At 39.3% G+C, this 15,049-nt stretch overlaps 2 protein-coding genes across 2 annotated transcripts in view; both read right to left on the reverse strand.

Annotated features, from left to right (window-relative positions):
- Positions 1 to 152: 152 nt before the first annotated feature.
- Positions 153 to 5,047, reverse strand: LOC309550479 (MAM domain-containing protein 2-like; the record flags this gene model as incomplete). The annotated part of the gene is made up of 6 exons (XM_082250849.1): positions 153 to 172; positions 2,407 to 2,517; positions 3,623 to 3,667; positions 3,843 to 3,927; positions 4,039 to 4,295; positions 4,975 to 5,047. 6 exons carry the CDS (start codon positions 5,045 to 5,047, stop codon positions 153 to 155), a joined length of 591 nt encoding a protein of 196 aa, XP_082106975.1.
- Positions 5,048 to 5,322: 275 nt separating this feature from the next.
- Positions 5,323 to 15,049, reverse strand: part of LOC309550480 (MAM and LDL-receptor class A domain-containing protein 1-like) — a gene marked incomplete at its 3' end in the record, with an annotated part of 42,603 nt that continues 32,876 nt past the window's right edge. Inside the window, exons 9-15 of the mRNA XM_082250850.1 lie at positions 14,277 to 14,387; positions 11,021 to 11,146; positions 10,021 to 10,277; positions 9,825 to 9,909; positions 9,605 to 9,649; positions 7,787 to 7,897; positions 5,323 to 5,342 (exon numbers count right to left, since the gene is read on the reverse strand). Coding sequence (XP_082106976.1) covers positions 5,323 to 5,342; positions 7,787 to 7,897; positions 9,605 to 9,649; positions 9,825 to 9,909; positions 10,021 to 10,277; positions 11,021 to 11,146; positions 14,277 to 14,387 — 755 coding nt within the window. The remainder of the gene's footprint in view (positions 5,343 to 7,786; positions 7,898 to 9,604; positions 9,650 to 9,824; positions 9,910 to 10,020; positions 10,278 to 11,020; positions 11,147 to 14,276; positions 14,388 to 15,049) is intronic.

Consider the following 15,049-nt stretch of genomic DNA (forward strand, 5'->3'; position numbering starts at 1 on the left):
AATATGGTAGAGTGGTTGTAATAAAGGAAGAAGAGATTAGACTAGTAACAGAAGAGGTTGGAGTGGATACTGTTATCATAGAAGAAGTTGGAGTAGTTGTTGTAGTGGAGCTTGTGGTGAACGTTTCAAAGGAAGTACCTAAATGAGGAGTCTCAGACCCAGAATATACATGCTGTAAATGAGCATTAGAAATGTGTCACAATGTATTTATCTCTATATTTTTTCTGGGTCATTTGCCTAGAAAAAATCCAAATCAATTGGTATACATTATCTCACAAATGTGAGTACGCCCCTCACATTTTTGTAATTATTTTATTATATCTTTTCATGTGACAACACTGAAGAAATGACACTTTGCTACAATGTAAAGTGGTGAGTGTACAGCTTGTATACCAGTGTAAATTTGCTGTCCCCTCAAAAATAACTCAACACACAGCTAATAATGTCTAAAACGCTGGCAACAAAAGTGAGTACACCCCTAAGTTAAAATGTCCAAATTGGGCCCAAGTAGCCATTTTCTCTCCCCGGTGTTATGTGCCTCGCTGGTGTTACAAGGTCTCAGGTGTAAATAAGGAGCAGGTGTGTTAAATTTGGTGTTATCGCTCTCAATCTCTCATACTGGTCACTGGAAGTTCAACATAGCACCTCATGGCAAAGAACTCTCTAAGGATCTAAAAAAAAGAATTGTTGCTCTACATGAAGAGGGCCTAGGGCCCTAGGCTATAAGAAGATTGCCAAAACCCTGAAACTGAGCTGCAGCATAGTGGCCACGACCATACAGTGGTATAACAGGACAGGTTCCACTCAGAAAGGGCCTCATCATGGTCGACCAAAGAAGTTGAGTACACGTGCTCAGCGTCATATCCAGAGGTTGTCTTTGGGTAATAGACGTATAAGTGCTGCAGAGGCTGAAGGGGTGGGGGATCAGCCTGTGGGTGTTCAGACCATATGCCGCATACTGCTAGTCTGCAAGGATGTCGTCCCAGAAGGAAGCCTCCTCTAAAGATGATGCACAAGAAAGCCTGAAAACAGTTTGCTGAAGACAAGCAGACCATAGGGCGTGGATTGCTGGAACCATATCCTGTGGTCTGATGAGACCAAGATAAACTGTGTATGGTGTCAAGCGTGTGTGGCGTCAACCAGGTGAGGAGTACAAACACAAGTGTGTTTTGCCTACAGTCAAGCATAGTGGTGAGAGTGTCATGGTCTGGGGCTGCATAAGTGCTGCCAGCACTGGGGGAGCTACAGTTCATTGAGGGATCTATGAATGCCAACATGTACTGTGACATACTGAAGCAGAGCATGATGCCCTCCCTTCAGGGACTGCAATGAAGGGCAGTATTCCAACATGGTAACGACCCCAAACATACCTCCAAGATGACCACTGCCTTGCCAAAGAAGCTGAGGGTAAAAGTAATAGACTGGCCATACATGTCTTCAGACCTAAACCCTGTTGAGCATCTGTAGGGCATCCTCAAATGGAAGGTGGTGGAGCGCAAGGTCTCTAACATCCACCAGCTCCATGATGTCATCATGGAAGAGTGGAAGAGGACTCCAGTGGAAACCTGTGAAGCTCTGGTGAACTCCATGCCCAACAGGGTTAAGGCAGTGCTGGAAAATAATGGTGGCCACACAAGATTTTGACACTTTGGGCCCAATTTGGACATTTTCACTTAGGGGTGTACTCACTTTTGTTGCCAGTGGTTTAGACATTAATGGCTGTGTGTTGAGTTATTTTGAAGGGACAGCAAATTTGCACTGTTATACAAGCTGTACATTCACTACTTTACATTGTAGCAAAGTGTCATTTCTTCAGTGTTTTCACAGGAAAAGATATAATAAAATTGCACAACGCAATCCCAAACCTTCTCTTCTGGGGTCCCCTACAGACACTCTCCGCTCCTTCTTTTCCCTATGCGCTCCCATAAGAAGCTGCTTCCTATTGTGGTGCACCTGCAGATTCGCTCCAGAGCCAGACTGTGTGTGCCCATAGACACACACAGTGTGGCTTGGCACCACCCACACTCTCTCCTCACAGAATTTGATTGATGGCAGCAGGAATTATTGGCTCTTTCTGCTGCCTTTATGTTCTGTGAGGAGAGAGAAAGGAGAGCGCTGCCTGGGATAGGCAAGAGTTGGATCAAAATAGGACTCAGGTAAGTATTTAGGAAGGTTAGGAGATGATACAAACTACTGGTACATTCTTTACCTTAATGCAAATGTATTGCCTTTACAACCAGTTTAAAGCAAAGAGTAACATTAATGTCATGGTATTTTATAGCAACAGGTTTTGTAGAGCACAATAAAAAAAAAAAACAATTTCTATGACAGGAAGTAATAGGTACCTAAAGACTTCAGTTGGAGAAAACTATGTCAGATAAATCAAAGACATTGTAAGACATTTACCTGGTGAAGGTGTATGAGGACTTGATGTAGTGGTAGTAGAGGTTGTGGTGAATGTTTTAAAATAAGTACTTAAATGAGGAGTTGAAACTATGAAAGGAGTTGTTGTAGAACCTAAACAGAAAATTAAAATGTTGTGTTATACTTGGTAAATCAAAGCATATCCGTAAGAGAAAAAAAAAAAAACACAGGACAAATATTCTGTATATCGTGTAGTGATGTGATAATTTCTTTGCCCATCTTTCAGTGTGTATTCCTGTTATGCAGTGTTTGTTTTTCCCTTTCCCAATATGCCTGCTATGCTCTCTTTCTCTCTCTCTCTCTCTCGCATGATTCTGGACACAAGGGAAGCACATGTCTAGAACAGGGACTCCTGCTGAGAGAACAGACTTGTAAGTTCTGCAACATCCCCTCACTGAGACACACAGAGACACTGCTAATGATTTCATGTTCCTGAGGAAAATATCTTATGTTGTATGGTTCACTGAATGTTATTTCTTCAATACATGGACATTTAAACACTCTGCAGTGTGGATTACTGTCTCTATGGATGATATATTTCTCAATTGGGATTTCACTTGCTAATCACAAGCCCTGAATGAGTGGAGGCACTGGCGTTTGTTGCAAATCCTGCCCTGATCACACAGATTACATAGACTCTGCTCCTAAATACTAAACAGGTGGCGTCATCATACCCCAGTAGCCGCTGAGAGTGAACAAAATAGCACTACAATGGAAAAAAATAATAATTGACAAACACTTCTTAGTGAATGTTTACAGTGATTCTAGCATGGGGCTGACAGTGCTAGCCCTCTTTTAAACACATTATTTGCCTGGCTGTTTTTTGACTGTAAGGCCAGGTTCACATATATGCAAATGGGATGTGTTTTAAAGTAGGGGTCCTGTGCGTTTTGGGTCTGGTTCAGATGCAAATTCAGGCAAATGTTGACCCCTGAATCGCACCTGAATCGGTGAATAAAAATGCACTGGACCCCGAAATGCAAACCGCAGTTTATTAAGTTATTTGAATGTGTACATATTAAGTACAATATGTACACATTCAGCTATATTTCACTTCTAAATGGTACGATTTTTTCAGTAATAGAGGGTGAAGTGGTCTCTGTAATTCCTATCTAGAGTCAAATAATGTACATTTATTTCATATAGTACCAGCCAGTGATAACGCAAAATGCTGACTATGAAAATGACAGCTATGTACCTGATGATTTTGATGTTGTAGTGGTTGTGGTAGTGGTGGGTGTACCTAAAAGACAAAATGCATCATGTTAAACCTCAGTTTTAAATCAGCTGGACTATACATGCAAGTCTTCTTCATGACGTTTTGAATTATGTGAACAGTGATGCTCAAACTTTACACTATATTTAAAGATAAAGTTCAAGGAAAGGCCAGTGAACTATACACGGATCACATGACTTACCAGCACAGTTTCCTTGGAAGAAAGAGATATCATCAATGGCAACATCACTACGGAAGTCTTCACCTCTAATACCTTCAATAATAATCTGTTAAAATAGATCAGATTTATAAATATACTATATCATTATAGGAATTACATGATTCCAGTACAATTTTATTTTATTTTAAAATGGTGGCGGAAATACTTCATTTCTTACCTGGATAATTTGGCTGTCAGGCAGGAAAATGTTTTCTACATGCCACACGTCCCCCTGATTTCCTTTTATACTGGTAACATATTCCAAGCCTTTCTCTCTTAATACTGCCACCCTTAGCATCATGGACTGTGCAACTCCATACATGTGATACCAGAATTGCAAGCAATGCATTCCACTGAAACAATTAGTAGGACTCTCCAGTCTTGCAAAGTCTCCCTCATGTGAAAACTGCCCATCAATATAGAGGTAGTGCCCAACTGAAAAATCCAAAATGAATGTATTAATCTATAAATTACTGTTGTGATACTTTTTTTTTAACTCACAAATTTTACTTTATTATAGGACAAATATCAGGTTCAGGAGGACAGTTTTTTCAATATAAAACCAAAAACAAAAACACAGGGATATAACCTCAAACTAACAGAAGGAAAATTCAAAACTTGTGTTACAGTGTTACTAAACCCACAACAGTAAAATCAGTCTGTATATGCAGTAAAGCATGCTTGTTATACTCTCTGTGGAACCTAAGGGGTTAATCCTTTGCATTGTGTATAAAGGCCATTTGATCCTGTCTCCCTGATCCTCCTCTTCTTTCACTGTCTAGCTAGAAAGTTTTTTTTTGGGAGAGTGCATGTGATTAACACAGGGCCAATCAACACTGTCCAGACATGTCCAGACAGAGGATCAGGGGAGAATGACAACTCCTCCTACAAGCTTTACTAGAAACTGATGCAAGTCACAAGGCTGATATATATTGCTAATGAGAAAAGGTATTTATCCCTTTATATTTACTAAAATAATTGCATTCCATATTCAGTGTACTGTGGGAAACCAGATATAGAGAATTCAGGTTCTGGGTTTAGTAACACTTTAATTGGTTTTAAATAAAAAAAAAATGACTGCAGTAAGAATTAAATTAGTGAAGGAGGTTCTTACACCCTGTTGTGTGGTCATACGAAGGTCCAGTAAAAGAAGAAGGTGTTGAGCCTGTCCAGTGTATCCAGTCCATGTTATCGGCCACTGACTGCTTCCAGTTGCAGAAGCTCACATCAAAAGAACAGTCTAAAATGCATAAACCTTTATAGGGTGATACAAAAAAAATGTAAGCATTTTAATAACTGTTATTACATTTAGCATATTATAAAAAAAGTTTTGTTTAATCAACGCAGACATTGCACACGTGTAGAACTTGGAGTGGATACTGTTATCATAGAAGAAGTTGGAGTAGTTGTTGTAGTGGAGCCTGTGGCGAATGTTTCAAAGGAAGTACCTAAATGAGGAGTCTCAGACCCAGAATATGCATGCTGTAAATGAGCAATAGAAATGTGTCACAATTTAATTATCTCTAGATTTTTTCTCGGTCAGACACCTAGAAAATATTCAAATCAATTGGTATACAGTATCTCACAAAAGTGAGTACGCCCCTCAGATTTTTGTAAATATTTTATTATATCTTTTCATGTGACAACACTGAAGAAATGACACTTTGCTGCAATGTAAAGTAGTTAGTGTACAGCTTGTATAACAGCGTAAATTTGCTGTCCCCTCAAAATACCTCAACACACAGCCAATAATGTCTAAACTGCTGGCTACAACAGTGAGTACACCCCTAAGTTAAAGTGTCCACATTGGGCCCAATTAGCCATTTTCTCTCCCCGGTGTCACGTGACTCGCTAGTGTTACAAGGTCTCAGGTGTGAATAAGGAGCAGGTGTGTTAAATTTGGTGTTATCACTCTCACTCTCTCATACTGGTCACTGGAAGTTCAACATAACATCTCATGGCAAAGAACTCTCTAAAGATCTGAAAAAAAGAATTGTTGCTTTACATAAAGATGGTCTAGGGCCCTAGGCTATAAGAAGATTGCCAATACCATGAAACTGAGCTGCAGCTTGGTGGCCATGGCTATACAGCAGTTTAAAAGGACAGCTTCCACTCAGAAAAGGCCTCACCATGGTTGACAAAAGAAGTTGAGTACACGTGCTCAGCATTATATCCAGAGGTTGTCTTTGGGTAATAGGCGTATAAGTGCTGCTAGCATTGCTGCAGAGGTTGAAGGGGTGGGGGGTCAGCCTGTGGGTGCTCAGACCATATGCCGCATACTGCATCAAATTAGTCTGCATGGATGTCGTCCCAGAAGGAAGCCTCTTCTAAAGATGATGCACAAAAAAGCCCGCAAACAGTTTGCTAAAGACAAGCAGAATAAGGACGAGGATTGCTGGAACCATGTCCTGTGCTCTGATGAGACCAAGATAAACTGTGTATGGTGTCAAGCGTGTGTGGCGTCAACCAGGTGAGGAGTACAAATACAAGTGTGTCTTGCCTACAGTCAAGCATAGTGGTGGGAGTGTCATGGTCTGGGGCTACATGAGTGCTGCTGGCATTGGGGAGCTACAGTTCATTGAGGGAACCATGAATGCCAACATGTACTGTGACATACTGAAGCAGAGGATGATGCCCTCTCTTCAGGGACTGCGATGCAGGGCAGTATTCTAACATGATAACGACCCCAAGCACACCTCCAAGATGACCATAGTCTTGCTAAAGAAGCTAAGGGTAAAAGTAATAGACTCGCCAAGCATGTCTCCAGACCTAAACCCTATTGAGCATCTGTGGGGCATCCTCAAATGGAAGGTGGAGGAGCACAAGGTCTGTAATATCCAGCAGCTCTTTGATGTCATCATGGAGGAGTGGAAGAGGACTCCAGTGGCAACCTAAGAAGCTCTGGTGAACTCCATGCCCAGGAGGGTTAAGGCAGTGCTGGAAAATAATGGTGGCCACACAAAATATTGACTCTTTAGGCTCAATTTGGACATTTTAACTTAGGGGTGTACTCACTTTTGTTGCCAGCGGTTTAGACATCAATGGCTGTTTGTTGAGTTATTTTGAGGGGACAGCAAATTTACACTGTTATACAAGGTGTACAGTCGCTACTTTACATTGTAGCAAAGTGTAATTTCTTCAGTGTTGTCACATGAAAAGATATAATAAAATATTCTCAAATATGTGAGGGGTGCACTCACTTTTGTGAGATACTGTATATATATATATATATATATATATATATATATATATATATATATATATGTATATATATATATATATATATATATATATGTATATATATATATATATATATATATATATATATATAAATTGTATATATTTTTAAAATAATAAACATGTTATAGTTACCCGTGCAATGGAATTGCACAACGCAGTCCCAAACCTTCTCTTCTGGTGTCCCCCACAGGTTCTCTCTGCTCCTTCTTTTCTCTATAAGCTCCCATAAGAAGCTGCTTCCTATTATCATGCACCTGCAGATTTGCTCCAGAGCTGGACTGTGTGTGCCCATAGCTTGGCACCACCCACACTCTCTCCTCACAGAATTTGATTGACGGCAGCAGGAATCATTGGCTCCTTCTGCTGCCTTTATGTTCAGTGAGGAGAGAGAAAGAAGAGCGCAGCTGGGGATAGGCACAGAGTTGGATCAAAATAGGACTCAGGTAAGTATTTAGGAAGGTTAAGAGATGGTACAATTACTAGTATTTTTTTTTACCTTAATACAAATGTATTGCCTTTACAACCACTTTATAGCAAAGAGTAACATTCATTTCATGGTATTTTATAGCAACAGGTTTTGTAGATCACAATAAAAACAATTTCTATGACAGGAAGTAATAGGTACCTAAAGACTTCAGTTGGAGAAAACTATGTCAGATAAATCAAAGACATTGTAAGACATTTACCTGGTGAAGGTGTATGAGGACTTGATGTAGTGGTAGTAGAGGTTGTGGTGAATGTTTTAAAGGAAGAACTTAAATCAGGAGTTGAAACTATGAAAGGAGTTGTTGTAGAACCTAAACAGAAAAGTAAAATGGTGTGTTATACTTGGTAAATCAAAGCATATCCGTAAGAGAAAAAAGCACCACAGGACAAATATTCTGTATATGGAAAAAATAATAATTGACAAACACTTCTTAGTGTATGTTTTTACCACTTTTAGACCGGAAGGATTTGCCCCCTTAATGACCAGGCCCTATTTTGCGATTTAGCACTGCGTTACTTTAACGGACAATTGCCCGGTCGTGCGACGCTGTACCCAAATGAAATTTATGGTTTTTTCTTTTCCCCACACATAGAGCTTTTTTTTGGTGGTATTTGATCCCCTATGCCATTTTTTTTTTTTTTTTTGGGATATAAACAAAAAAAGAGCAACAATTTTGAAAAATAAAACAAAATTTTTCACATTCTGCTATATGACTCCCCCCCCCCCCAAAAAAAAAATAAAAATAAAATTTTTTTAACATTTTAGGCCAATTTGTTTTCCGCTACATATTTTTGGTAAAAAAAATCGCAATAAGCGTATCTTGATTGGTTTGCGCAAACGTTATCGCGTCTACTAACTACGGGAAAGATTTATGTTATTTTTATTATTTTGTTTTTTTTACTGGTAATGGTGGCGATCTGCGATTTTTGTGGGACTGCGACATTGCGGTGGACAGATCAAACCCCTATCTGACATTTTTGACACTTTTGGGGGTACCAGTGACATTACTACAGTAATCAGTGCTATATATATGCACTGTTACTGTAATAATGCCATTTGCATGGAAGGGGTTAACCCTGTGGGTGATCAAGGGGTTAAATGTGAGCCTAGGGGAGTGATTCTAACTGTGGGGGGGGGGTGGCTTCTGAAATGACCATAGAGACATGTGATCCTATATAGCAGGATCACATGGGCTCTATGATCATTTCAGGGAGAACGACGATCGGCTGTGTTTATCAAAAGCCGACCGTCCTTCTCTCTCAGCAGGGAACGATCACGGTTGTTAGGCGGCAATCAGAGAACCTGCCCACTGCATCGGCTTCCCTGCTAACGATCGGGAGTGGGAGCGCACCGCCAGCAGTGCACGCTCACCCCCTGGCTGCCACCAGGTGACCGATGTATACTTACGTAGGTTTGCCTGGGAGAGCCACACTGCTGCAGTATATATACCGTAAGCGGTCAGCAAGTGGTTAAAGTGATTCTGGCATGAGAAAAGTATGGTGCTGACAGTGCTAGCCTTCTTTTAAACACATTATTTGCCAGAACTGCCAGAACTGGACAGAATACTCCAGATGCGGTCGGACCAGAGTTTTATAAAGTTGAAGGATTATAGTCTTATCTCTGGAATACATCCCCTTCTTTATTGGCTGTTTTTTTACTGTAAGGCCAGGTTCACATATATGCAAATTTAAAGCAGGGGTCCTGTGCGTTTTGGGTCTGGTTCAGATGCAAATTCAGGCAAATGTTCACCCCTGAATCGCACCTGAATCGGTGAATAAAAATGCACTGGACCCCGAAATGCAAACCGCAGTTTATTAAGTTATCTGAATGTGTACATATTAAATACAATATGTACACATTCAGAGACATTTCACTTCTAAATGGTACAATTTTTCAGTAATAGTGGGTGGAGTGGCTTCTGTAATTCCTATCTAGAGTCAAATAATGTATATTTATTTCATATAGTACCAGCCAGTGATAACGCAAAATGCTGACTATGAAAATGACAGCTATGTACCTGATGATTTTGATGTTGTAGTGGTTGTGGTAGTGGTGGGTGTACCTAAAAGACAAAATGCATCATGTTAAACCTCAGTTTTAAATCAGCTGGACTATACATGCAAGTCTTCTTCATGACGTTTTGAATTATGTGAACAGTAATGCTCAAACTTTACACTATATTTAAAGATAAAGTTCAAGGAAAGGCCAGTGAACTATACACGGATCACATGGCTTACCAGCACAGTTTCCTGGGAAGAAAGAGATATCATCAATGGCAACATCACTACGGAAGTCTTCACCTCTAATACCTTCAATAATAATCTGTTAAAATAGATCAGATTTATAAATATACTATATCATTATAGGAATTACATGATTCCAGTACAATTTTATCTTATTTTAAAATGGTGGCGGAAATACTTTATTTCTTACCTGGATAATTTGGCTGTCAGGCAGGAAAATGTTTTCTACATGCCACATGTCTCCCTGATTTCCTTTTATACTGGTAACATATTCCAAGCCTTTCTCTCTTAATACTGCCACCCTTAGCATCATGGACTGTGCAACTCCATACATGTGATACCAGAATTGCAAGCAATGCATTCCACTGAAACAATTAGTAGGACTCTCCAGTCTTGCAAAGTCTCCCTCATGTGAAAACTGCCCATCAATATAGAGGTAGTGCCCAACTGAAAAATCCAAAATTATTGTATTAATTTATAAATTACTGTTGTGATACTTTTTTTTTTTTTTAACTCACAAATTTTACTTCATTATAGGACAAGTATCAGGTTCAGGACTCCGGGCGGTTTTTTCAATACAAAACCAGATTCAAGAACACAGGGACATAACCTCAAACTATCAGAAGGAAAATTCAAAACTAGTGCTACAGTGTTACTAAACCCACAACAGTAAAATCAGTCTGTATATGCAGTAAAGCATGCTTGGTATACTCACTGTGGAACCTAAGGGGTAATCCTTTGCATTGGGTTTAAAGGCTGTTTGATCCTGTCTCCCGGATCCTCCTCTTCTTTCACTGTCTCCAAAAAATAACCTGATATTTACAAGGGACAGGCTGCACATGCCCAGGTTGGTGTGTATAGCTAGAGATTTTTTTTTTTTTTCCTTGGGAGAGTGCATGTGATCAACACAGGGCCAATCAGCACTGTCCAGACAGAGGATCAGGGGTAAATGACAACTCCTCCTACAAGCTTTACTAGGAACTGATACAAGTCACATGGCTGCTATATACTGCTGATGAGAAAAGGTATTTATCCCTCTATATTTACTAAAATAATTGCATTCCATATTCTGTGTACTGTGGGAAACCAGATATAGAGAATGCAGGTTCTGGGTTTAGTAACACTTTAAATGTTAATAAATAAAAAAAAATGACTTTAGTAAGAAATAAATTAGTGAAGGAGATTCTTACATCCTGTTGTGTGGTCATATGAAGGTCCAGTAAAAGAAGAAGGTGTTGAGCCTGTCCATTGTATCCAGTCCATGTTATCAGCCACTGACTGCTTCCAGTTGCAGGAGCTCACATCAAAAGAACAGTCTAAAATGCATAAACCTTTATAGGGTGATAAAAAATAAATGTAAGCATTTTAATAACTGATATGAAATACAGTATATTATAAAAAAAAGTTTTGTTTAATCGATGCAGAAATTGCACCCATGTAGAACTGACTGAATCAGTTTGAAGACTATGGAAATATTGAAATATATGCATTGCAAATGTATCGATTAACCTAAATATATGGATAAAGAGTTGTCAGACATCTCTCTACTGATCAAATATATCTACATGAAGACAAGGAATAATGAGCCATAAATTCTTCTGATTGAACAGGCTCTACTCATTAAGTAAAAGTATTTCACATGACATAAATATGGGGCTTCCCAACTGAAGCAAATAGTAATATAAAGCAAAGAGTGATATGCACTGCATGGTATTTTATTGCTACCAGTTTTGTAAAACACAATAAAAAATATGTTTTTGACAAGTGCAATATATACAGTACCTTAACAATTCAGTTTCAGAAAACGACATCATAAAAATCAAATATAATGTAAGGGATTTACATGCTGAAGTTGTAAGAGGACTTGATGCTATGGAAAATACATCTGGGTTTGTGGTGGATAGGAATGATGTTATTATATATACAGTGGTGCCTAAGATAGGATAATGTGTGGTTGTGGTAATGAAGAAGATGGGGTAGCGGTGTTAGACCATAAATATGGTAGAGTGGTTGTATTAATGGAAGAAGAGGGTAGACTAGTAACAGAAGAGGTTGGAGTGGTTACTGTTATCATAGAATAAGTTGGAGTAGTTGTTGTAGTGGAGCTTGTGGTGAATGTTTCAAAGGAAGTACCTAAATGAGGAGTCTCAGACCCAGAATATGCATGCTGTAAAATGACAATTAGAAATGTGTCACAATTTTTTTTATCTCTAGATTTTTTCTTGGTCAGATGCCTAGAAAATATTCAAAACAATTGGTATACAGTATCTCACAAAAGTGAGTACACCCCTCACATTTTTGTAAATATTTTATTATATCTTATCATGTGACAACACTGTAGAAATAACACTTTGCTACAATGTAAAGTAGTGAGTGTACAGCTTGTATACCAGTGTGAATTTGCTGTCCCCTCAAAATACCTCAACACACAGCCAATAATGTCTAAACCGCGGGTAACAACAGTGAGTAAACCCCTAAGTTAAAATGTCCAAATTGGGCCCGATTAGCCATTTTCCCTCCCCGGTGTTATGTGACTCGTTAGTGTTATTAGGTCTCAGGTGTGATTAAGGAGCAGGTGTGTTAAATATGGTGTTATCGCTCTCACTCTCTCATACTGGTCACTGGAAGTTCAACATGGCACCTCATGGCAAAGAACTCTCTAAAGAATCTGAAAAAAGAATTGTTGCTCTACATAAAGATGGCCTAGGGCCCTAGGCTATAAGAAGATTGCTAAGACCCTGAAACTGAGCTGCAGCACGGTGGCCACGACCATAGAATGGTTTAACAGGACAGGTTTCACTCAGAACAGGCCTCACCATGGTCGACCAAGGAAGTTGAGTGCACGTCCTCAGCATCATATCCAAAGGTTGTCTTTGGGTAATAGACATTTAGTATAAGTCACATAAGAAGACAGACACATAAGAAGACATGTAGACTAAGGACATGGATTACTGGAACCATGTCCTGTGCTCTGATGAGACCAAGATAAACTTATTTGGTTCAGATGGTGTCAAGCGTGTGTGGCGGCAACCAGGTGAGGAGTACAAAGACAAGTGTGTCTTGCCTACAGTCAAGCATAGTGGTGAGAGTGTCATGGTCTGGGGCTGCATAAGTGCTGTCAGCACTGGGGAGCAACAGTTCATTGAGGGATCCATGAACGCCAACATGTACTGTGACATACTGAAGCAAAGCATGATGCTCTCCCTTCAGGGACAGGGATGCAGGGCAGTATTCCAACATGATAACAACCCAAATCACACTTCCAAGATGACCACTGCCTTGCTAAAGAAGCTGAGGGTAAAAGTAATAGACTGGTCAAGCATGTCTCCAGACCTAAACCCTATTGAGCATCTGTGGGGCATCCTCAAATGGAGGGTGGAGGAGCGCAAGGTCTCTAACATCCACCAGCTACATGATGTCATCATGGAGGAGTGGAAGAGGACTCCAGTGGCAACCTGTGAAGCTCTGGAGAACTCCATGCCCAAGAGAGTTAAGGCAGAGCTGGAAAATAATGGTGGCCACACAAAATGTTGACAGTTTGGGCCCAATTTGGACATTTTCACTTAGGGGTGTACTCACTTTTGTTGCCAGCGGTTTAGACATTAAAGGCTGTGTGTTGAGTTATTTTGAAGGGATAGCAAATTTACACTGTTATACATGCTGTACACTCACTACTTTACATTGTAGCAAAGTGGAATTTCTTCAGTGTTGTCACATGAAAAGATATAATAAAATATTTACAAAAATGTGAGGGGTGTACTCACTTTTGTGAGATACTGTATATATATATATATATATATATATATATATATATATATATATATATATATATATAATTGTATTTTTTTTTTAAAATAATAAACATGTTATAGTTACCCATGCAACGGAATTGTACAAAGCAGTCCCAAACCTTCTCTTCTTGGGTCCCCCACAGGTACACTCTGCTCCTTCTTTTCTCTATGTGCTCCCATAGGAAGCTGCTTCCTATTATGGTGCACCTGCAGATTCACTCCAGAGCCGGACTGTGTGTGTCCATAGACACACACAGTGTGGCTTGGCACCACCCACACTCTCTCCTCACAGAATTTGATTGACGGCAGCAGGAATTATTGGCTCCTTCTGCTGCCTTTATGTTCTGTGAGGAGAGAGAAAGGAGAGCGCCACAGGGGATAGTCACAGAGTTTGATCAAAATAGGACCCAGGTAAGGATTTAGGAAGGTTAGGAGATGATATAACTACTGGTACATTTTTTTTACCTTAATGCAATTGTATTGTCTTTACAACCACTTTATAACAAAGAGTAACATTAGTTTCATGGTATTTTATAGCAACAGTTTTTGTAGAGAACACTATAAACAGTTTCTATGACACAGTGTAATAGGTACCTAAAGACTTCAGTTGGAGAAAACCATGTCAGATAAATCAAAGACATTGTAAGACATTTACCTGGTGAAGGTGTATGAGGACTTGATGTAGTGGTAGTAGAGGTTGTGGTGAATGTTTTAAAGGAAGTACTTAAATCAGGAGTTGAAACTATGAAAGGAGTTGTTGTAGAACCTAAACAGAAAATTGAAATGTTGTGTTATACTTTGTAAATCAAAGCATATCCGTAAGAGAAAAAAGCACCACAGGACAAATATTCTGTATATGGAAAAAAATAATAATTGACAAACACTTCTTAGTGTATGTTTTTACCACTTTTAGACCGGAAGGATTTGCCCCCTTAATGACCAGGCCCTATATTGCAATTTGGCACTGCGTTATTTTAACGGACAATTGCCCGGTCGTGCGACGCTGTACCCAAACAAAATTTACAGCTTTTTTTCCCCACAAATAGAGCTTTCTTTGAGTGGTATGTGATCACCTATACCATTTTTATTTTTCGGGCTATAAACAAAAAAAAGCAACAATTTTGAAAAAAATATATATATTTTTCACATTCTGCTATATGACTCCCCCCCCCCCCCAAAAAAAAAAAAATAAATAAAAAATACATTTTTTATTAACATTTTAGGCCAATTTGTTTTCCGCTACATATTTTTGGTAAAAAAAAATCGCAATAAGCGCATTTTGTTTGGTTTGTGCAAAGATTATGGTGTCTACTAACTACGGGAAAGATTTATGTCATTTTTATTGTTTTTTTTTTTTTTACTAGTAATGGCGGCGATCTGCAATTTTTTGTGGGACTGCGACATTGTGGCGGACAGATCGGACCCCTA

This window comes from Pelophylax lessonae (genome assembly GCF_965119305.1).
Source record: "Pelophylax lessonae genome assembly, chromosome: 3".
Taxonomy (NCBI): domain Eukaryota; kingdom Metazoa; phylum Chordata; class Amphibia; order Anura; family Ranidae; genus Pelophylax; species Pelophylax lessonae.